The following is a 22,970-nucleotide window of genomic DNA, read 5'->3' as shown; positions in this document are numbered from 1 at the left end:
TCGAGCGTTTTAAAAATATTCGATCGGTTAAATCCCGCACCCGCTTTGAAACTCGAGGGACCGGAGTTGCCAAATGGGCAAACTAGTTGACTAGGTCAACTAGTCAACCCATTTCACCACCATTCAATCCCTCCATCTCTCTCTCTTTCTTTCCTTTTTTTCTCTCAAGAACACAAACATAATTCATCATCTAAATTCGGATCGGGAAGCAAACTTCAAAACAAATTACATATTCGTGATCCTCTCATCATCCTCTTCGATTTGGTACCAATTTCATCCATTTTGGGTAACATTTCTAAAACACTAAATTTCTCTAAATTCGTTTTATATACTTGAAATCGTGTTAGTTAGTGTCTATGGCTCGTGTGTAACGTGAATATATGTTTTGTTTGCTCGATTTGTGGTTTGGAGTAACTAGTTTGAGTTTTTGAAATGGGTTTGCTTAATCCTTGATTTTGGATGAGTTAATGTTGTTAGATTGTTAAAGTGCATGTTTTAATTGTGTTACTAGTATCATTAGCCACATTTGGATGTGTAGGTTGATTAAGAAAACTTCAAAAACCCGATTAATGATTTTGTGATGTTTGACTAGGGTTTGATAGTTCTTGACATGAACTTTTGGGATGCTTAAATGCCATGGAATGTTAATTGTTAGTGTTTAGTAGTAATGTATGCTTCATTACCTTCAAAACGGCATATCATATGTGTGAATTGGATTCCCGGAACTCAAAATACGTTTTACGAACTTGAAACTTTGAAAATAAACCTTTCTTGATCAATTGACGAGTTTTCGGTTATGGTAAATGATGTTTTTGATTGATGATATGTGGTTAGTTGTATTCCTCGTCAAAATACCTTTTCGACGATATATGATAGGCATTATAAGTGTTTGCGGGTCAAGAATTGGGTTGGAAAAGGTTTTGGTTCGTGCACACTTGGAAAAACTGACCAGAATTCTCTGCCCAGGTAGTGGCGCGGCGCGCAGAATCGCCTGGCCAGATTCTGCTCACTTTGTCACATTTCACGCGAAATGTTTGACTAGCTACCGACCTCCGATTCACATGAAACTTGTTCTAATATGCTTATATATGAATAAAAACCTCAGAAAAATAGTTCGGGACCGAACCCGAACGTGTTGACTTTTTCGTTGACTTTGACCAAGTTTGACTTTTAGTCAAACTTAACCAAACTTTTATACAATCATTCTAACATGCTTTTATACTTGTTTCTTGTATGAAACTTGACAACGTGATTCACATGCTATACTTAATCGAGTCGTAACGAGCCATAGGACTAATTGAACACATTTCACCCGACCTTGTGTCGTAACCGGTTAATTGATACAACTTACTTGTTTAGGTCAAGGCTAAGCAACTTTCATGCATACGTTACTTTGTGAAGTACTTTTATACTCGTGCACTCGAGGTGAGATCATAGTCCCACCTTTTCAACAACTTTTTATACTTTTAAATTGTGGGCTGAGAAACATATACTTTGTTACATTTGGTGCTACATACTTTTATACTTTTAAATTATGGGATGAGAAACATATACAGTTTTATAATACATACTTTTATACTTTGAACACAAGTACAAGGAAACAAACATTCCACAGCGAGTTAGAACAAAAATCCTCAATTCGATTATCATTAGTTACACTTGCAGGGTGTAAGCGAGAACTTATATTGTGTGGCCATACGGGTTTGACAAACCCTCATTTCGGACGGTTCGCTACCGTCTACGGATGAAATATATTTTCGAGAATCAGTGTTTGTTCTAGCACTAAGTGATGGGGTATACAATGGGAGGAAACGTTAAGTCTTGATAATTGGGTGCTCGCGAACCAACTTTTGGAATGCAACTTTTGGATGATCAATTTATGGAAATACTAAATCTTGTGGTTCAAAATATAACTTTTACTAATACACCTATGATTTCACCAACGTTTTTCGTTGACAGTTTTCTATATGTTTCTCAGGTTCATACATGGCTATTTGATACATGCTTCCGCGTACACTCATACTTGCTTGGAGTCGAGCATACATGCATACACTCTGATTTCTTGCTTGGGGTCAAGCATACATACATACATACGCTAGGGATAGCACTTTTGGATTCAAACTTTTGTTTACATACTTACGCTATTTATAGCAACTGTGTTTTTCAACTTATATTATGTCGCGAGTTATTTCATTTATACTTTATGACTTTTGTAAACTTAGACTTGTTGTCGAACGGTTTCGTAAACTAAACTTGCAAGTCTTGTACCTTTCAAATGAATGCGACATAATTTTGGTCAAACGAGTCTCATATAGGGACTACGACCACGCAACGGGACCTAAGTTAACGGCGCCGTCAATAACGGTTTTGGTCGGGTCGTTACAGATGGTATCAGAGCGTTGGTTGTAGGGAACTAGGACGTGCATTAGTGTGTCTAACAGAGTCGTTAGGACGCATTAGTGAGTCTAGACTACAACCGGATAGTTAGCCATTGCATTCTGACATACATTTGCTATAGATAGCACTTACTTGACTACTTGTGCATTATACTTGAATCATTCTTATGCAAACTTTTTAATGGTACCCAACCTTCATCATACGAACTCGTATTCCGCCACTTTTTGGTAACACACGTAAATTCATGATTCATACACGTATGGATGACGACGACTTCATTAGTCACACTTGTTCGGGAACTCTGTCTCCCGGATTGTTATTTGCCACCGTTTCAACTTACTATCGGTTTCCCACTGGTGTTTCTTACTATCTACTTTTGGTGTTACTACCATCACTACTCTAGGTGAGTATCGTCATCAACATTTATCACTACGGTTGCGTGCTACTCGTTATCATGACTCGTTACTCTTTTCATACCTAAATACATTATTGTTTGAATCGAACCGATTTGACGTTAACAATCGTTTATACACTTCCCGCGGGGAAACGCTTCTTTAGAGTTGTAGAAACTATTTCGATTTAATACGAGTCACGTTTGAGACGTCGTTACATTTTGTTCATTTTAGATTTTCGCGATGACACGAACTTGAATCTATAGAGTGATGTGGGAATGGAGGTATGAGTTAGCGTAATATAACGACACTCGATCAACGTGGTTATATTACGGTAAGACATACCAAAGTTCTAGTGACGCGTGATGGTGGTTAGACTCGATCAACCTAAACACCACCATGTGCCATGTACATGACTTCATCCTTTCATGTTTGGACATCCGAAAACTCCGAGAATATTTATAACAACCATACCGGGGACACACCTTCAATTATTGTCAAATTATATTTATGCTTCCGAATGAATTACCGATTCCATTCGACTTCAACCGTATGTCACACGGGTATACTAGCTCGTCCTCGCGCAGTCTTATTGACTAACTACAATTTACTCGTTATGCTCACATCGGGGCGGGAACTTCTTTTGCATCACCCTCGTACTTCCAGTTCAGGAGGTCCTTATTCTAAATTCTCAATGGAGAGCGACTCTTCACGTCATACAAGTATTCGCCGCGAGGGTGGATAGTCCTAACAATCGTTTTCAAAACCCGATAAGAACTTGCCCCGACGAACGTTTTTGGAAACCGATGAATCTTCCGCGACGCGAATTTTCTTGAGAAACTTTTCCTAGCTAACGTTTTCCATTCCTAGCAAACTTGTTCGATATGCCTTAAGGAAATGTACCTCGTTTCGGATCGAGATCCTCGTTTCATTTCTAGACTTACAAAAAGCCTCGGGACCGCGTTTAGACATGAGTACCGCGTACCATCCACAACCCGACGGACCGAACAAACATGCGATTTAAACCTTGGAAACCATAATACAAGTTTGTATTACCAACTTCAAATTTACTTGAGAAAAGTATTTTCCTTAAACCGAATCCTCGTACTACAATGATTTTCATTCGAGTTTTAACGTCACTCCTTTTGAAACCACATGTGACCGGAAACGTCATTCTCCTTTGTCGAACCAAGTAAACGATGATCAATTCACCGGGGCCGAGGTTATTCATGAGCAACCGAGAAAAGTTATTCATATTCAGGTAAAACCCTACGCGACTCGTAATCACCAAGAGCTACGCCGATGTTAGACGTAAACATTTCAAATTCCACGTGAGAAACCGCGTCACGTTAAGAGTCGCACCTTGGAAAAGTGCAATCCGTTTCGGGAAAACGTAGGAAGCTAAATCCGCGATATTTTGATCCTTTAAATTCTTGGGGTGTTTTGGACCCGTCGCTAGCCATTTAGACTTTTCCGACTCATTTTGGGTCTCCGTTTATCCTACATTCGATGTATCAACTCAAAGACGTGTTTTGCGAAACGAGAACTTGTTATCTCCTTTGATGAGCTCACTATCGACGATAACCCTCACTTCCTAGGAGGACCGGTTGAAACCATAAATCGTGAAGCCAAACCTTAAAACAACATATGATCCCGACCGTCAAAATTCGTTGAAATACCCTAAGACGTACTTCTCCCTCACTCGTAGAATTGGCAACGCAAGATCTCGAGGAAGATTCAACAACTACTACTTCCAACTAAATTTCGGGACGAAATTTCTTTTGAGGTGTGGATAATGTAACATCCCGCGTTTTTCCGTTAAATTTAATTTTAACACCGTCTTTTTTTTTTAAAACATAATCTTTCGTATTTAAATTAATAGTTTCCGTGAGTAACGTTCATTATATTTTCGCTATTTAATTTTGACATCACCCGTTTACTCGAGCGTTTTAAAAATATTCGATCGGTTAAATCCCGCACCCGCTTTGAAACTCGAGGGACCGGAGTTGCCAAATGGGCAAACTAGTTGACTAGGTCAACTAGTCAACCCATTTCACCACCATTCAATCCCTCCATCTCTCTCTCTTTCTTTCCTTTTTTTCTCTCAAGAACACAAACATAATTCATCATCTAAATTCGGATCGAGAAGCAAACTTCAAAACAAATTACATATTCGTGATCCTCTCATCATCCTCTTCGATTTGGTACCAATTTCATCCATTTTGGGTAACATTTCTAAAACACTAAATTTCTCTAAATTCGTTTTATATACTTGAAATCGTGTTAGTTAGTGTCTATGGCTCGTGTGTAACGTGAATATATGTTTTGTTTGCTCGATTTGTGGTTTGGAGTAACTAGTTTGAGTTTTTGAAATGGGTTTGCTTAATCCTTGATTTTGGATGAGTTAATGTTGTTAGATTGTTAAAGTGCATGTTTTAATTGTGTTACTAGTATCATTAGCCACATTTGGATGTGTAGGTTGATTAAGAAAACTTCAAAAACCCGATTAATGATTTTGTGATGTTTGACTAGGGTTTGATAGTTCTTGACATGAACTTTTGGGATGCTTAAATGCCATGGAATGTTAATTGTTAGTGTTTAGTAGTAATGTATGCTTCATTACCTTCAAAACGGCATATCATATGTGTGAATTGGATTCCCGGAACTCAAAATACGTTTTACGAACTTGAAACTTTGAAAATAAACCTTTCTTGATCAATTGACGAGTTTTCGGTTATGGTAAATGATGTTTTTGATTGATGATATGTGGTTAGTTGTATTCCTCGTCAAAATACCTTTTCGACGATATATGATAGGCATTATAAGTGTTTGCGGGTCAAGAATTGGGTTGGAAAAGGTTTTGGTTCGTGCACACTTGGAAAAACTGACCAGAATTCTCTGCCCAGGTAGTGGCGCGGCGCGCCACATACCCGCGCGGCGCGCAGAATCGCCTGGCCAGATTCTGCTCACTTTGTCACATTTCACGCGAAATGTTTGACTAGCTACCGACCTCCGATTCACATGAAACTTGTTCTAATATGCTTATATATGAATAAAAACCTCAGAAAAATAGTTCGGGACCGAACCCGAACGTGTTGACTTTTTCGTTGACTTTGACCAAGTTTGACTTTTAGTCAAACTTAACCAAACTTTTATACAATCATTCTAACATGCTTTTATACTTGTTTCTTGTATGAAACTTGACAACGTGATTCACATGCTATACTTAATCGAGTCGTAACGAGCCATAGGACTAATTGAACACATTTCACCCGACCTTGTGTCGTAACCGGTTAATTGATACAACTTACTTGTTTAGGTCAAGGCTAAGCAACTTTCATGCATACGTTACTTTGTGAAGTACTTTTATACTCGTGCACTCGAGGTGAGATCATAGTCCCACCTTTTCAACAACTTTTTATACTTTTAAATTGTGGGCTGAGAAACATATACTTTGTTACATTTGGTGCTACATACTTTTATACTTTTAAATTATGGGATGAGAAACATATACAGTTTTATAATACATACTTTTATACTTTGAACACAAGTACAAGGAAACAAACATTCCACAGCGAGTTAGAACAAAAATCCTCAATTCGATTATCATTAGTTACACTTGCAGGGTGTAAGCGAGAACTTATATTGTGTGGCCATACGGGTTTGACAAACCCTCATTTCGGACGGTTCGCTACCGTCTACGGATGAAATATATTTTCGAGAATCAGTGTTTGTTCTAGCACTAAGTGATGGGGTATACAATGGGAGGAAACGTTAAGTCTTGATAATTGGGTGCTCGCGAACCAACTTTTGGAATGCAACTTTTGGATGATCAATTTATGGAAATACTAAATCTTGTGGTTCAAAATATAACTTTTACTAATACACCTATGATTTCACCAACGTTTTTCGTTGACAGTTTTCTATATGTTTCTCAGGTTCATACATGGCTATTTGATACATGCTTCCGCGTACACTCATACTTGCTTGGAGTCGAGCATACATGCATACACTCTGATTTCTTGCTTGGGGTCAAGCATACATACATACATACGCTAGGGATAGCACTTTTGGATTCAAACTTTTGTTTACATACTTACGCTATTTATAGCAACTGTGTTTTTCAACTTATATTATGTCGCGAGTTATTTCATTTATACTTTATGACTTTTGTAAACTTAGACTTGTTGTCGAACGGTTTCGTAAACTAAACTTGCAAGTCTTGTACCTTTCAAATGAATGCGACATAATTTTGGTCAAACGAGTCTCATATAGGGACTACGACCACGCAACGGGACCTAAGTTAACGGCGCCGTCAATAACGGTTTTGGTCGGGTCGTTACAGAATTGGCGATTAATCCTTCCAAAGTCTCGGCCGATTAATCCCCGAATAGCGAATTTTACAACCTTGTATATAACCATTTACAACATTTTATAATTTTTTTTTTTTTTTTTTTTTTGGGACAGGGATTGGGATCACCCGAGGGGGACTAAACCACCCGTTGCGACATCTCCCGTTTCGACTATGCCGATGCAGCGATAATAACCTCGCCCTCATCGCTGCCCGGGATGAAATTGTGTTTTTAATATGTAGTCAATATGGGTGGAACTCCTGACCTCCCCTAAAGAAGGCAGACGAACAACATTTGACGAACAACTTCAAATGCAAGTCCAAGAAAAAAAAATGCAAGTCCAAGAAAAAAAAAAAATGCAAGTCCAAGAAGAACTTCTGAAATACGGAGTACAATATGACGAACAACATTTTAAGCTACTTTTATTGATAAAATCAACAGATTAGTTCATATCTAAAGTCAATAAATTAATACGAGGAACATTTAATGTAACATAAGCTAGTTTTAAACAACGACTAGTAAATAGAAGCTGTAAAAAAAATAGTGTATAGCAAGATTAATAGAAATAGAGTATATGAAGATTTTATGTTTACATAAAGTTATGTATTCTATATGTATCTAAAGTACTGTATAGATAGTATATAACGAACGTTGATAAATATTTACGACAAAACAAAAAGCGGACCGAACTTTTAACAGCCCGCCCGCTTTCATAGAACAATATCGTGGTAACGTATGGAACCCGTGTCTGTTCTTTCTTCTATTAGGCTTAGGTTTAATGGCCTCATATTCTTATTTCCTAGCTTAACTACTATTATACGCCTTTTCCTACGCTTCGATTTTCCTCTGCTTCTTTGTAGATTCAAAACATTCCCCCAATTCTTGCCGTTGGTCAACACAACCAACAAAAGTTCTCGTTTAGTTCTTCACTACTCCTACAGGAAAAAGTAACTTTCTGTAAGAAGGTGAGGTCGTCTTTATTTCGCTATACGGTTTGCCTTAAAGCCTTAAAGAAAGGGAGGAACAGTTATCTATATAATTACAATCTTTGTTGGCCGGGGCGAGCACTTTCTTTTCTTTGTAGAATTTCGTTTTACCTGATACGACCGACTTCTTACCAACCCACGAAGGGTTAAAGATTTTAGGTTTACATAAAGTTATGTAGTCTATATGTATATAAAATACTATATCCATAGTATAAAACGAACGTTAATGAACATTAGTAAACGTTCTCTTGAAGTGCACTACCGAAGTTCTATCCTTTACGACAATTTTCTTTGTGGGATTAGCTCTCGAAGTGCACTAGTCGACTTATGTTTAATGACTGAATTGAAAAATTAAACTAATGACAACTATAAAGAAAACTTACACAATAAGAGCTTTCTATCTTAGAAGCAAAACGAACATAAGATATATTCAATTTCATTCATGTAAGTACACAAACGAAATATTATTACATTTTCATTGATTTAACGAAAAGAATCAATTTCAGCCAATGAATTAAAAATATTCGCTAAATGCTAGGCTCACTTAGAACTTAGAAGTCTAATATCTAATAGTTTAAAAGCATTTAAAAAAAAATCTAATACTTTAAAAGAAAGAAAATAGAAAGGTCAAAATGAACAAATAAATGCTAAAGGGTAGAATTTCGGTTCGGGTTGAAATTGATAAACGTGGTACTGATCTCCGTAGTACTCGGTGTCCAATGTGTGATGAAGATATTGAATCGGTGAATCATTTCCTAATGACGTGTAGCTTCTCTAAAGATGTTTGGTCCCGTCTTTTCAAATAGTGGGATGAAGACTTCTCTCATTGCTTGCCAACCCATTTACTCCGAGGCGTATCTTCATCATCTATGTCCTCGGTTGGTTCTAACATTTGGCAAGCGGTTCAATAGTTTTGCGTCTATCATCTTTGGAAAAATAGAAACATGAAAGTCTTCAAGAACAAATTCTCGTGTGCATCGGTGATTTGAGCCAAATACAAAAGTCGTTTGATTGGATATCTCGAAAGTTAAAGGTAAAGTGTATCGATTGGCAATCTTGGTTAACAAAACCATCTATGTATTTTAATGTATAGGTTTCTTGGATAGCATTCTCGGCTCTCATTTTGTTAGTTTCGTTTGTTTTATGGGGTTTGTTTTCCTACCTTGTAATCTTTTCGGTTAAATTAATAAAATTATTTTGTTTTTAAAAAAAAAATTGAACAAATAAATAAATAATCAGTAAATTTAATTTAATTATTATTAACCCCCACCACATAAAACCTAATTTACCCAACCTCTTATCAGTCAACTCATCTTAATTGGATATTAACATAAACAAACCCTACATTACGGCGTCGTTACCATCTAAGAATATGTCAAGGCTAATTTAGTCATTTCATAAAATTAAATTTGTTTCCGTTTTCCAATTTATTTCTCGTTCGTTGCTCGAGGCCATCCATTGGCTGTATGTATGTATGTATGTATGGATGTATTGTATCATCACTGTGTGTAAAAAAGTATTAGTGCGTGTTCTTGAACTCCGCTTCTTTTTTAAGCCTTTATTTTTTTTAAAAAATAGAAACAAAAACCCTAGCAAAACATCATCCGATGTTTCAAAAATTCATCTTTTGAATAGTTGATGATCGTCACCAGCTCAATCGCCGCCATGTTTAATCGTCGGTAAGTTCATTTTATTTTTAATCTGGTCATCTTAAATATTACTTTTATTAATAGTGTTTTAATATACCTTTTTAATGATTTTTTTATTACCTATTTGTTGCTGTAATAATTTCTTTAAGTAGTGAAGTTGGTTGAACTGAAGTTGCTGACGTTATATGTTTTTCTGAAAATTTGATGTTCATCAGTGGAATTATTAATTTTTTAATTTAATTAGTTCAAAGTTGATGAATTTTGGGGATTTTTTTTGTTATTGATTTCCCTATCTGCCAATTTGGACTTTTGGAGCACCATTTTGATATCTTTATTTTTTAATTTATACTGTGCTATTTATCACTGTTGTTTTGATAAATAAAATATTTATACTGTACTATTTATCACTGTTGTTTTGATAAATAAAATATAAAAAAAATTCCGATTTCTAGCGGTGTAATTGAAGTTGCATTAATCTTTTGGTTAAAAAAAATAGGATTATGATTATATGATTTTTCAATAATTGTAAGATTACCGGGAACTATATTAAAAATTTAATACATTATTTTCTGAAATGCAAGAATCACGTTAATATTACCAGCTTAATTCATTCATTTCAATATTAAAAAAAAAAAAAAAAAAAAAAAGTCAAAATCAATTTTCTATATTTGGGAGATTATATATTTATATGTCATGTATATTCACTGATGTTATTGGGTTGTTATTGCCTGCACAAATATCATACTTTAACTACTTTAGAAATTTAATTCGATTGCGTTTTTTTTCTTTCAGGGGGGTCTCTCATGACGTCGAGGCGTTGTATTATAAGGTCATTGCATTATGTGTCATATTTTGCCTTTTAACGTTCGGGCCATGCACTATGACTGGGACCCACAATCTAACGGGCTATGATGAGTATGGTTCGTTTGGAAATGATTTGAGTCCCGTTTCAGGAAATCTTGAAAACGTTTGTAAACGTTCAGATTCGTTCTGTTTTCCTTCAACATTATCAAGTTTATATTCCAATTTTCATAATGAAGAAGAAAGTGAAAATACCATATTAAATGGAAATGGCGTTTCTTGTTCGTTTGAAGTGAAAGAAAGTGTTCTCGAAACTTCTGATTGTAGTAACGAAAATGACACATCGTTTGTTAGAGTTAAATCTAGTAACATGAATGATTTTTCGTCGTTAAATGTACAAATTAGTCACCCGTTACTCGACTGGGGACAAAAGTATTTACATTTTCGTTCGCTAGCTTATTTGACAGTGGAGAATAGACATAAAAGTAGTGATTTAACCATTTTTAAACCATACAGTACCAATACACATTTCTATTCTTGCAATAATAGTGAAGTTTATAAGGTGGGGCCCGGAGAAAAAGCGTCTTTATGTTTCGTGTTTTTGCCACAATGGTTAGGTTCATCTGCAGGTCACCTGATATTGCAAACAAGCTTAGGCGGGTTCTTGGTTCAAGTCAAAGGTTTTGCAGTTGACCCGCCTTATATGATACAGACGTCAGTTGGTTCTAGCCCAAGGTTATTATCGGTATTTAATCCTTCTGATAAAGTATTGTATTTGAAAGAAGCGAGCGTTTGGTTGTCGTTTTCTTTTGGAAACGTTTCTTATTTGGTTAAAGGTGTTTGCAATGCGATTGATGAAACAGTTTCTTCTAATGTGAAGGATCGGTTAAGTGTAAAAATCGGTCAACTTGGTCAACCTGTAATGTCGATAAGGCCATTAGATACATGGACCGTTGGTTCAAACTGCAACGAGCCAATTTTAGAGTTAGAGTTTCCATATCGTTCGCAAAAAAACGTACATGGTACGTTCTCTGTCAAATTACTGAATAATGCTTCGAGAGATAAGTTGGATACGATAGTTATTGAAGAATTTGGCGGGAAATTATTGAATTACGATCTTGAAACTCGTATATCAGCTTTCGTTAGTGTATTAAAACCGTGTGATGCTGATGGAACTACACATGTATCTATCTCGGTGGATAATAACGGGCCTGACGTGTTGACTGTTTTCAAGATTAATGAAGTTGGTGAAAGTAAACGGTGTTTGCAGACTAAGTATATTGAAGGGTTAATCTTGTTTCCGTATACTGTAACGCAAGTGGCTACGGTTATATATACTCCGAGTCTGTACATCAACACGAACTGCAAATTAGTTGTCCAAACGAATAAATCAGATGCTCCTGCGCTTGAAGTTTCATGCAGTGTTATCACTCGTTTTTGTTCACCAATGCGTTCTTATGCAGGCTTTGCAAAAACAGATCTGAAAACAGGTGATGAATCGGTACTAGGAAACTGGAGATCTCAAGGATCGAAAACAGAAATGTCGGTTCTCGATGATCAGGAGGTTATATTTCCGATAGTTCACGTCGGTGGTCATCAGTCGAAATGGGTCAAAGTTGTGAACCCAAGTGACCGACCCGTTATCATGCAGCTGCTTTTACATTCTGGAGAGATTATCAATGAGTGTCGTGGATCAGATGAAATCTTGCAGCCGACTTCATCTTATAATCTGGTTCTTAATAATCACATGACTCCTTTGAGATACGGTTTTTCGATTGCACAGAACGCGTTAACCGAGGTGTATGTTCATCCACATGAAACAGCAGTTTTGGGCCCGGTTGTATTTCACCCATCGAATTGTTGTACGTGGATAAGTTCAGCTCTCGTAAGAAACAATCTTTCGGGTGTCGAGTGGTTATCGTTGCGTGGGTCCGGAGGTTCGGTTTCGTTAATTTTACTCGATCGGGCGGGTCCCGTGCGTACCGTAAAGGTTAAACACAATTATGATAAACCGATTATGAAAGTTTTGTTTGCAAAAAATACCGGGGACTTGACCGTAAAAGTCAACAGAATCACGGTTTCGGGCACAAAGTGTGAGCTTTATGGGTTTAGTGTGAGTAATTCGAAAGGGTTTATGTTACAACCGAACGAATCTCGAAGAATTATCATATCGTATCGTTCGGATATTTGTGAAGAAACCGTACGTCGGGATTTGGAATTGGATACGGTTGGAGGCATACTCGTTGTACCGTTAGAAGTCAACGTTTCTAGTCAAACGCTCTCGAATTGCAAAAGATTACTTTTTTGGAAAAAGTTACAAAAGTTAGTCTTCGCGGTTCTCGTTTCGTTGTTTATGATTTTTATAATGTGTTCGTGTACGGTTTCATTCACAATAAGAAGTGGGAAGTTGTCTCAGATACATTCTTCAGTTGTTGGGTTAAAACCCGGACCCGTGACATCATCGTTGACATCATCGTTGACATTAACGGATACGGTGGTTGAGGCGACAAAACCCGAGAGTCTTACGGTTAAAACGGGTAAAGATAAAGCGAGACGTCGAAAGAAAAAAAAGAATTCGGGGTTGGGCCTATCGGGCCTATATGAAGTATCGAGTAGCCATAGTAGCAACTCTACACCTTCATCGCCTTTAACTCCCATACTTAAAACATCTCCTAGTAAAAGTGTTCGGGCCAAAAGCCCGATTAATGATGTCAGCACTAGTGTAGATCTTCGACCCAAAGAGACACATTGTACCCGACCCAAACAGACACCTTGTACCCGACCCGAAATTAAGACCCCGTCTGCGAGGGCTGAACGGAATGTGAAAAATGCAGGGGGTGGTGATAGATTCAAGTATAATATTTTGGATTATCATCTTCAACTGCATCGTCCGGGTTCATCGGAGGTGGGCCCAGTTATGCCAACAGAGACTGAAGGTAACAAGTTTAGTAGCTTCTTTGAAAGGAGCCCAGAAGAACTTTTTAGACCATCTCAAGCAGATAATGTAAGTTCTACACAAGTTGATGAATAAAAAGTTACTTTAGTTAATATATGGTGTTTGTGTTTTTACTGTTTCATTCACTTCAAAATCATCAATTAATCTAGAAAAGTATATTACATAGATAGATACACAGGGTAACAGGGTACAAGTGATGTGTGAAATTTTTGGACGTCCTATCGTATGTCTTGGGATCAAGGCTTCTTTCCTTTACTGAATCTGGGATAGCTTACTCCAGGCCTTTGAGGCTTTTCCCAGCTCAAATGAGAACTCGGAAAGTACTTGGTCAAAACTCGGGATTATCCGGGAAATCGGTCAAAATTCGGTCAAAATCGAACAAAGTCAAACTTGGTCAACATCTGAATACTCCCTGGGTACTCCCCAAGTTTTCGAGTACTCTTAAAAAGTCCCGACCGAGGTAGTACTTAAAAAGTCCCGACCGAGGTACTCCCCGAGTAGAGATATTTGCAACCTTGTTTTTTATATACATAAGCACATATGTTTCTTCACTATTTAAAAGTAAATTTTTTTTTAACAACAATATCGACATCGAATGCTCTCATTTGTCACCCACACACGCGTTAGGAGGAATCCCAATTCGCGACGATGTTGGCAGTTCCATCGAAAATTAGGACCTTATTGCGCCTACACAGTCAAAGTTGTGACCTTATTGAATGCTATTCTCTTTTGATTTGCATATAATTAAATCTCAACCTTTGAGTGTGTGTGTGTGTGCGCGCGTGCGTGTGTGTGTGTAACTGTGTGCGTGTGTGTGTGTGTGTAGTGTGGAAAAGCATATTCAGGTTAAGACACACTGGATCTGCAACTGTCTGACTCATACATCTTCATATAGTCTGTTTAATCTTAATATTTGTAGGTTGTTTCATTTATCATTGTAGCTATATCTTCTGTAAACAGTTGAACGTATTTATTCGTTAGGAACTGTTTATTTAACAGCTAATATTAGGTCATGATCCTACTATACTAGTTAACACATCACTTGACCCATATAGGCGAGTCACGACATACATGGGTCCCTAAGAATTTCATTCACAGACAACTACTTGTTGCATTAAAAGGGTTAGTCTTGCTTTATCAAAAGTTTGATGCGTAGTTGGCACTACACAACATAGTAAATTATCTGTAGCTTTCGACCTTTTGCGTGTTAATCGTACACCTGCAACTTGTCATCTTGAATTCTTAGGGACAGTTAATCGTACACCTTTTGCGTGTTAATCATTTTGCGTGTTAATTTAATAAAACTACTCATTTGAGATATCATTTTAACTATTTTTTTTTTTTGACTTTCATGTAATATATGAGCTCATAAAACTATTAATATTCTAAAATCGGAGATAGAAATATAGGCGAGCGTGATAAAAAAAAAAAAAAAAAAAAAAAAAAAAAAAGTGAGGACAATAATTTTAGAGAAGGTGGGGAAAAGATGAAGGCGCATGACAAAGGCACCAGTGTCAGAATCTACACAGTTCATCAACCATCACAAATTCACGATTCACCTATAAAAATTAGTTAAATAATAGAGAATAATACATCGTTAAATAATAGATTTTAGAGAAGGTGGGGAAAAGATGAAGGCGCATGACAAAGGCACCAGTGTCAGAATCCACACAGTTCATCAACCATCACAAATTCACGATTCACCTATAAAAATTAGTTAAATAATAGAGAATAATACATCGTTAAATAATAGAGAATAATACATATAGATGTGGTCGTTTACGCTATCTATGTTAAAATACAATATAAATTTGAAATAATATGAAATTTGTAAATATGTATGAAAAAATATTTAGATATTAATATATATATAAGGAAATATCTAGATATTAATATGTAAAAGAAATATCTAGATATTTATATGTAGAAAAATCTAGATAATATAGATATTTGTAGGTGAGAAATATCTAGATATTTATCCATGAAAATATTTAGTGTGTAGAAACTTTCATGGACAAGTATAAATATGGGTGAGGAGTTTCATTTGTAATCAAGTTGTGAAAAGAGTGAGTAAGGTGTGAGAGTTGTGAGGAAGTAAGAAGAGTGTGAGTTAGAGAAGAGAAAACTTATAAGTAAGTAATATTGTAATTGTATTTTGTATTAATAAAAGTGTTCTTTAAGTTTCCCGGTTAAGCCTTAGTTCATGTTTGAGTTCTTAGTGCACTTGTGTTATTTTTATTATATGGTCGGCTCTGCCGCCTAAGTGATATATGGTCGGTTATACCGTTTGAATGATATATGGTCGACACTGTCGCCTAAGTATTATTGTGCACTAAAGATTCATAAAATTAAAGGCTAATCAACGTCAAAGTGTTGGTATAGTGAGTGTAGTATAATCTAGGTCCTCTATAGTGGGTGTGTTGGGCATGTCGAAGCTTCCAACAATAGGTATCAGAGCAGGTCTTTCGGGACCATTTCTAGTGGAGGTACTCATCAGTAAACGTTTGACTTTTACATCTTCTTGTTAACACCAAGGCCCTAAGGGAGATTCTGTCGGAGCACAGTTAGGAACTGTGAAAGCTCATCGGTCTGGGACCAAGCTTATTGGACGTTGGACGTCATGATGGCAGATCTTGCAAGTACGAGCAGTGGAATCAAGAGTCTCAATAACCACAACTATGGTTATTGGCGGACTTGCATAGAATCCTACCTACAAGGACATGCTTTATGGGAAATAGTTGCTGGCAGTGACACAACGCCTTCACCGAAAGAAAATGCCGAAGCCTTGAGAAAATGGACCATCAAGGCCGGGAAGGCATTATTTATATTGAAGACTACAATCGAGGAGGATCTATTGGAGCACATCCGTGATGAGAAAACACCAAAGGCAGCTTGGGAAACTTTTGAAAAATTATTTTCAAAGAAGAATGAAGCACGCCTCCAGCTCTTGAAAGATGAGCTTGCGGGTATCACACAAGGAAGTCTATCTATCTCTCAGTATTTCACCAAGGTGAAATCTATTTGTCGTGAGATATCTCAACTTGCTCCTGAAGAGAAAGTGAGTGATGCAAGGATGAAGAGAATTATCATCCATGGCTTAAGATCCGAGTATAATGGATTTATAGCCGCTGTGAGAGGATGGCCTTCTCAACCATCATTAATAGAGCTGGAGAATTTATTGGCTAATCAAGAGGCATTAGCCAAGCAGATGAATGAAGTAACCATAAAAGACGGAGAAGATGCACTCTTCACCAATAAGAAGAAAGCAACATCTCGAAGACAAGAGGCGATGAAAGAAAGTAAGACATATGGGTGGAAGGGTCACCCAAAATCAAAAGGCAACGCTTCAGGGGGAGCTCAACAAGGAAGAAGAGATCATCGCCAACAATACGGGGAAAATGATAAGAGAAAGAATGGTGAATGCTTCAATTGTGGCAAGAAGGGTCATTTTGCTCGAGATTGTAGATTCCCCAGAAGGCGAACTTTCGAAGGAAATGTGGCCGCCGCAAGAGATGAGAAGAAAGGGGTCACATTCGAAGCATCCATTAATGAGGAAACTTGGGATGCAGAAGCAGGACTCTCCGTTGAAACTGACATAGATGATCAAGCTCTTGCAGTAACCTTAAAGTCAAAAATAAACTACAAAGATGATTGGATCATTGATTCTGGGTGCTCAAATCATATGACCAATGATGATACGAAGCTGCAAGAAATGGATGATTACAAAGGAAAGAGAGTCGTGTTGACAGCTGACAATTCAAGGTTGTCTATTTCTCACATTGGAAAGACAATAATTCCAAGTGAAGGTGGATCTCATAAGCTTCAACTCGAGAAGGTGTATCTTGTCCCTGGCCTAAAGAAGAATTTACTATCAGTACCACAATTGACAGCAGAAGGGAATTATGTGCTCTTTGGACCAGAAGATGTGTCCGTATTCAAGAGAGTAAAGGTGGTTGGCAATCCAGTTATGCATGGAAGAAGAATAGAATCGGTCTATGTATTATCTGCTGAAACAGCTTACGTGGATAAGACTCGAAAGAATGAGACGGCTGATCTGTGGCATGAACGTCTTGGGCATGTGGGCTACAACAAGTTAAAGGAGATGATGGTAAAACACATAGTAAATGGGCTTCCTCAAATTGATATCCGAACAGATACAATATGTATTGGATGTCAATTTGGAAAAGCTCACCAATTGCTATTCAAGGAGTCACAACATCAGTCCAAGACACCACTAGAGTTCATACACTCAGACGTCTTTGGCCCAGTGAAACAAACATCACTTGGAGGAATGAAGTATATGGTGACATTCATTGATGACTTCTCAAGGTATGTATGGGTTTACTTCATAAAGGAAAAGTCGGAGACTTTTCAGAAGTTTAAAGAGTTCAAGAAGAAGATAGAAAGTCAGCTCAATAATAAGATTAGGTGCTTACGCACAGATAATGGAGGAGAATATTCATCGAATGAGTTCAATATCTATCTTGAAAAGCACAAGATTAGAAGACAATTAACTTGTCTCAATACTCCACAACAGAATGGAGTCGCTGAACGCAAGAATCGTCACCTTGGCGAAACTTGTAGAAGTATGCTTCATGGTAAGAATGTGCCAGGAAGATTTTGGGCTGAATGTATTAGAATGGCATCATACGTGATAAATAGGCTTCCACAAACAAAGTTGGGGCATATTTCACCGTATGAAAGATTATGGAAGATCAAGCCGACCATCAACCATCTCAAGGTTTTTGAATGTGTATGCTACGTCTTCGTGCCAGATCATCTACGAAGCAAATTTGATAAGAAGGCAATTCGATGCATTTTTGTCGGTTATGATGAATCAAGAAAAGGATGGAGATGTTGTGATCCAAATACTGGAAAGTGCCATACTTCAAGAAAGGTGGTATTAGATGAACCGTCTTCATGGTGGTCACCTCAAAAGATAGAGCTTCCAGAATCTCATGGATTAGAAGAAGTTCCAGAAGAAATAGAAGAACGTAAAGAGCAGATATTGGATCCAATAAAAGAAGGAGAGGGGTCGTACTCTAAGGAAAAGAATTCATGGAAAACTGGTGTACATCAATCTATATCCGAGGAGGTTCGTCCAAGTCAAAAGGAAGTCGAGGAGCATGCACAAGAATTAAGGAGATCAACAAGGCCGAGACAACCTAATCCAAGGTATGCCAATGCTGCTCATGTGGATGAATCAATACTGTGACGACCCGGAAATTTCCGACCAAATTTAAACTTAATCTTCATATGAATTTGACACGATAAGCAAAGTCTATTTAATTGAATCTCAAAATTTTTGAACTGTGTTCATATATACATTTGACCTTTGACTAATCCCGACGATTCACGAATAATTGTTTGTAATTAAATATGTATATATATATATATATATATATATATATATATATATATATATATATATATATATATATATATATATAAATGAATGTATATATAATAATTTGAAAGTATAAAATATAATTGAAACATTAGAATCAATTACGTAAAGTATGATACAAAACTTAACTAGAATGAATCTATGTATATATATGATTTTTGTACACAATAAATATACTATGTATATTGTACTAAACACTCGAATATGTTTTATGAATATTACATAACTAATAATATGTAATATATAAAATGTAAATTTAAGTTAAAATACAGTTATTATATTAATGAATATTAATTTCGTTATTAATATTGATATCAATATTATTAATATTATTAATTTAATACATAATATATAGATATGAGATTTGATAAACATAATTTGATATATCAATATTATTAGTATTACTCTCATCATTAGTTTTAATATTAATATTAATATTATTATTTGTAATATTATTAATTTTAATATAAATGAAATAGGATATGTATAAGTTGTTAATAATATTATTATCATTAATATAAGTGGTGCTATTAATAAAATTAATAATAATATTATTATTGTCATTATTAATATCACTATAACTGATAACATAATTTTAATTTTAGTTATTATAAATAATAATAGTATTATTATTATTATTATCATTAATGTTAATAATTATTAGTATTATTATTATAAATTATTATTATTATTGTTAATAGAAAATTATACATTTTGTTATTATATTAATAATATTATTATTATTATCATTTTTATCATTATTACTTATTATTACTATTAATGTAATTATTCTTATTATTTATATAATTATTAATTAGTAATATTAATTAGAAAATCTCAATCTGGTACGATTTGGTTACCTGTTAACATCGAAAATGTTGTGATTTTTGTTTCTATCAATTAATTTGTACGATCGATCACAATTAGTCTTATAATCAAACAAATTCTGTTATAAATCCAAATCAAACGAATCCCCTTTTTATTATTTTTATTCTGCTGTATATTTGATAGCATGTCGACATTATTCAGTATTTAATCGAACCAAGGTCAAGTTGTAATTCAGTTATCCCAAATCCCTTTTCATTATCAATTAGAATTTCCACTGATAGTCATATTCTGATAAATGCAAGCGTTTTTTTTAAAACATGTCGATACCTCTGTTATGATAACTTTATTGCCAAAACTCAAATTCAAAAATCATTTCGAAATCCATGAATATAGTTTTTTTAGGAATCATTTAGCCAAACTATCTGCAAATTTATACGTTCCAATTCTTTATATCGAGTACAAATTTTGGAGTCAAAGATTATCTTCAAAAAAGTCAAAGTAGTTGTTCATGGCAAAATTCGATTTGAATTCGATGTTTTAAGTTAAATTAATGATTCATGAAGTTTTTATGAAACAATTGCAACATAATTCGTGTTATAACTTTTGTCAAAAACGTCCTAGAATTTGAAATTGGATGATGTGTTCTTCACGTTTGCCGTACAGTTTTTTTTTAATTTGTTTTTTGGTTTTAAATTAATTTGATCAATAATTAAATATTTCTGTCTTGTTTGAGGAGTCTAAAAACCATTAAATTCATTGTGTTTTGCTTTGATTCGATCCTTTGTTGATTCAGTTTGGGGTGAAGAAGAAGAGAACAGAAATATAGGATATATGAATTTTTGACTAATATTAAAACATAAAAACGGGTATAGCTGACTGGTTAAGATTGCTTCGGGTTTTCGAGAGGTCGGGGGTTCGAGCCTCGCAAGAGGCATAATTTTTTTTGGAACCCTTTCCTAAGGTAGTTTTTTTATTTTATCATTATAATTATTATTATTATTATTATTTTTATTATTATTATTATTGTGTTACTATTATTGTTATTAATATGCTAATTAAAGTTATTACTACCACTAATATTATCATTATTATGGGATTGATACAATTATTAATAGAATTACAAATAATACTATCAATTTTATTAATATTAGTATTATCACTAATATTATTTCAAATATTACCTTAGTAATACTAAAGTATTGTTTTAACAAACAAATAATATATATATATATATATATATATATATATATATATATATATATATATATATATATATAAATATATTTATTACATATAACATAACTAAATTTAATATTTTTATATAAAATGAATCTAAGTTATTAATATAAAAATTATATCACAAATAATAATATATATATTTGTTCGATTTCAAGTATATGATTTAATATATATATATATATATATATATATATATATATATATATATATATATATATATATATATATATATATATATATATATATATAGGTTCGTGAATCCGAGGCCAAACCCCACATTTGTTCAATGACGTCATATGTATTTTTACTACAAAATACAGTATGATGAGTTTCATTTGCTCCTTTTTTAATTGCTTTTGCAATATATATATTTGGGCTGAGAATACATGCGCTGCTTTTATAAATGCTTTACAAAATAGATACAAGTGATTAAAAATGATATTCTGCGGATTGATGTGCTAGGTAATTTAGTTACATGTTATAAGAGCATGTAAGCGCGAATCCTAAAGATAGATCTATCGGGCTTAACACCCCCATCCTGTAGGCTGCACTAGACATAAGAGCTAGTGGGCGGATGTTTAGTACTTCGAGGATTATTTATACACCTGCGAGTGTACGTATCCATCTTTGCGAAGATGACTTATTATATTATTGTTAAGGTTGGTTACTGAGGCCTCAACATAAGCAAAACGGTTTTATACACTTGCGAGTGTACATATATTTATAAATGGAAATCTTGTGGTCTATTAATATATTGAAATGATTGTTATGATAAACCTATGAACTCACCAACCTTTTGGTTGACACTTTGAAGCATGTTTATTCTCATGTACGAATTAATTCTTCCGCTGTGCATTTGCTCATTTTAAAGATATTACATGGAGTCGTTCAAGACATATAGAGGTCTATACCTCGCAATGGAACCAGTTGTTGAAGACTTCGTCCAGGTGGATTAGGACGGGTCATCACAGTTGGTATCAGAGGGTGGTCTTAGCGAACCGGGTCTTGCATTAGTGTGTCTAATTGATAGTTGTTTAGATGCATTAGTGAGTCTGGACTTCGACCGTGTCTGCATGTCAAAAGTTTTGCTTATCATTTTGTGTCGAAAATTACCTGTTTATCATTCTTAGGGAATCACTTGCTTATCACTCTTAGTATAGACACATCTTACTGCATTGATTGCATGAATAGTGTATAGACAAAAGTTCATATCTTAGCGTATCTGTTACTGTAGACTTTTCCTGACAGTTTCCGTAGATTCCTCCGTAACTTATGGGATTTTAGTATTATATATACATATGTAAATTATGTATTGCAGGGTACTAATATACATCCTATAATCTATTTCTTATCGAAAATCATTCATCTGATCGTACGAGATGAATCCTTCAACCAGTTCGAGTCCCTCAGATTTCGATAGCTATTCCGACATGGATATTCACCTAAGCTCCGAAAGCGGTGTCACCAGAATGAATCAATCAATCAGCCATCCTCAATTCATATGATGGGTTCGTAGACGACTTAACCGATGGAGACGTGAAGAAAGCGATCCTTTCCATCCACCACATTCCCCTCTTGGCGAAGAACCTGAAGCATTTACCGGCGAAACTATTCGAAACACCATTTCCACACTCATTTTCAGAGTATCTCGTCACGATTATCTTCTATCTAAAATTCTAAACTTTATTCATCCGCTCATTCCGACCGACAATCATTCAGGAATAATAGAAGAAATTAACGAACTTCGCGCTCGAGTAATCAATTTGGAGAATATGGTGCAAAACTTAACAGCTTCAGCAATATCATCGGCACCCACAGTACCATCAATAACTGCACCAGTACCATCAACAATCCATGCCTCAACATCTCATTCTGTACCTCGAGTATAATCATCATTTTACGTACCGTTCTATAGGGGTGGTCAGTATTTGGTTTGAAACCGTGGAACCCGAAAACCAAACCG

General features: G+C 35.3%; 1 protein-coding gene across 1 annotated transcript; it reads left to right on the top strand.

The window, feature by feature from the left end:
* Positions 1-9,644: 9,644 nt before the first annotated feature.
* On the top strand, positions 9,645-13,626 carry LOC139866540 (uncharacterized). Its single transcript, XM_071854796.1, has 2 exons — positions 9,645-9,806; positions 10,569-13,626. Exons 1-2 carry the CDS (start codon positions 9,766-9,768, stop codon positions 13,606-13,608), a joined length of 3,081 nt encoding a protein of 1,026 aa, XP_071710897.1. The 5' UTR covers positions 9,645-9,765; the 3' UTR covers positions 13,609-13,626.
* Positions 13,627-22,970: the final 9,344 nt, after the last annotated feature.

Source organism: Rutidosis leptorrhynchoides, chromosome 9 (genome assembly GCF_046630445.1).
Source record: "Rutidosis leptorrhynchoides isolate AG116_Rl617_1_P2 chromosome 9, CSIRO_AGI_Rlap_v1, whole genome shotgun sequence".
Lineage (NCBI taxonomy): Eukaryota > Viridiplantae > Streptophyta > Magnoliopsida > Asterales > Asteraceae > Rutidosis > Rutidosis leptorrhynchoides.
The sequence above is the reverse complement of the archived record's forward strand: the minus strand, read 5'-3'. Positions and strand labels throughout refer to the sequence as shown.

Bases quoted from the DNA above. Each gene is read 5' to 3' on its own strand.
- LOC139866540 (XM_071854796.1), top strand. From the start codon at position 9,766: ATGATCGTCACCAGCTCAATCGCCGCCATGTTTAATCGTCG. The intron at 9,807-10,568 runs GTAAGTTCATTT...TTTTTCTTTCAG, and splicing joins GCCGCCATGTTTAATCGTCG to GGGGGTCTCTCATGACGTCG.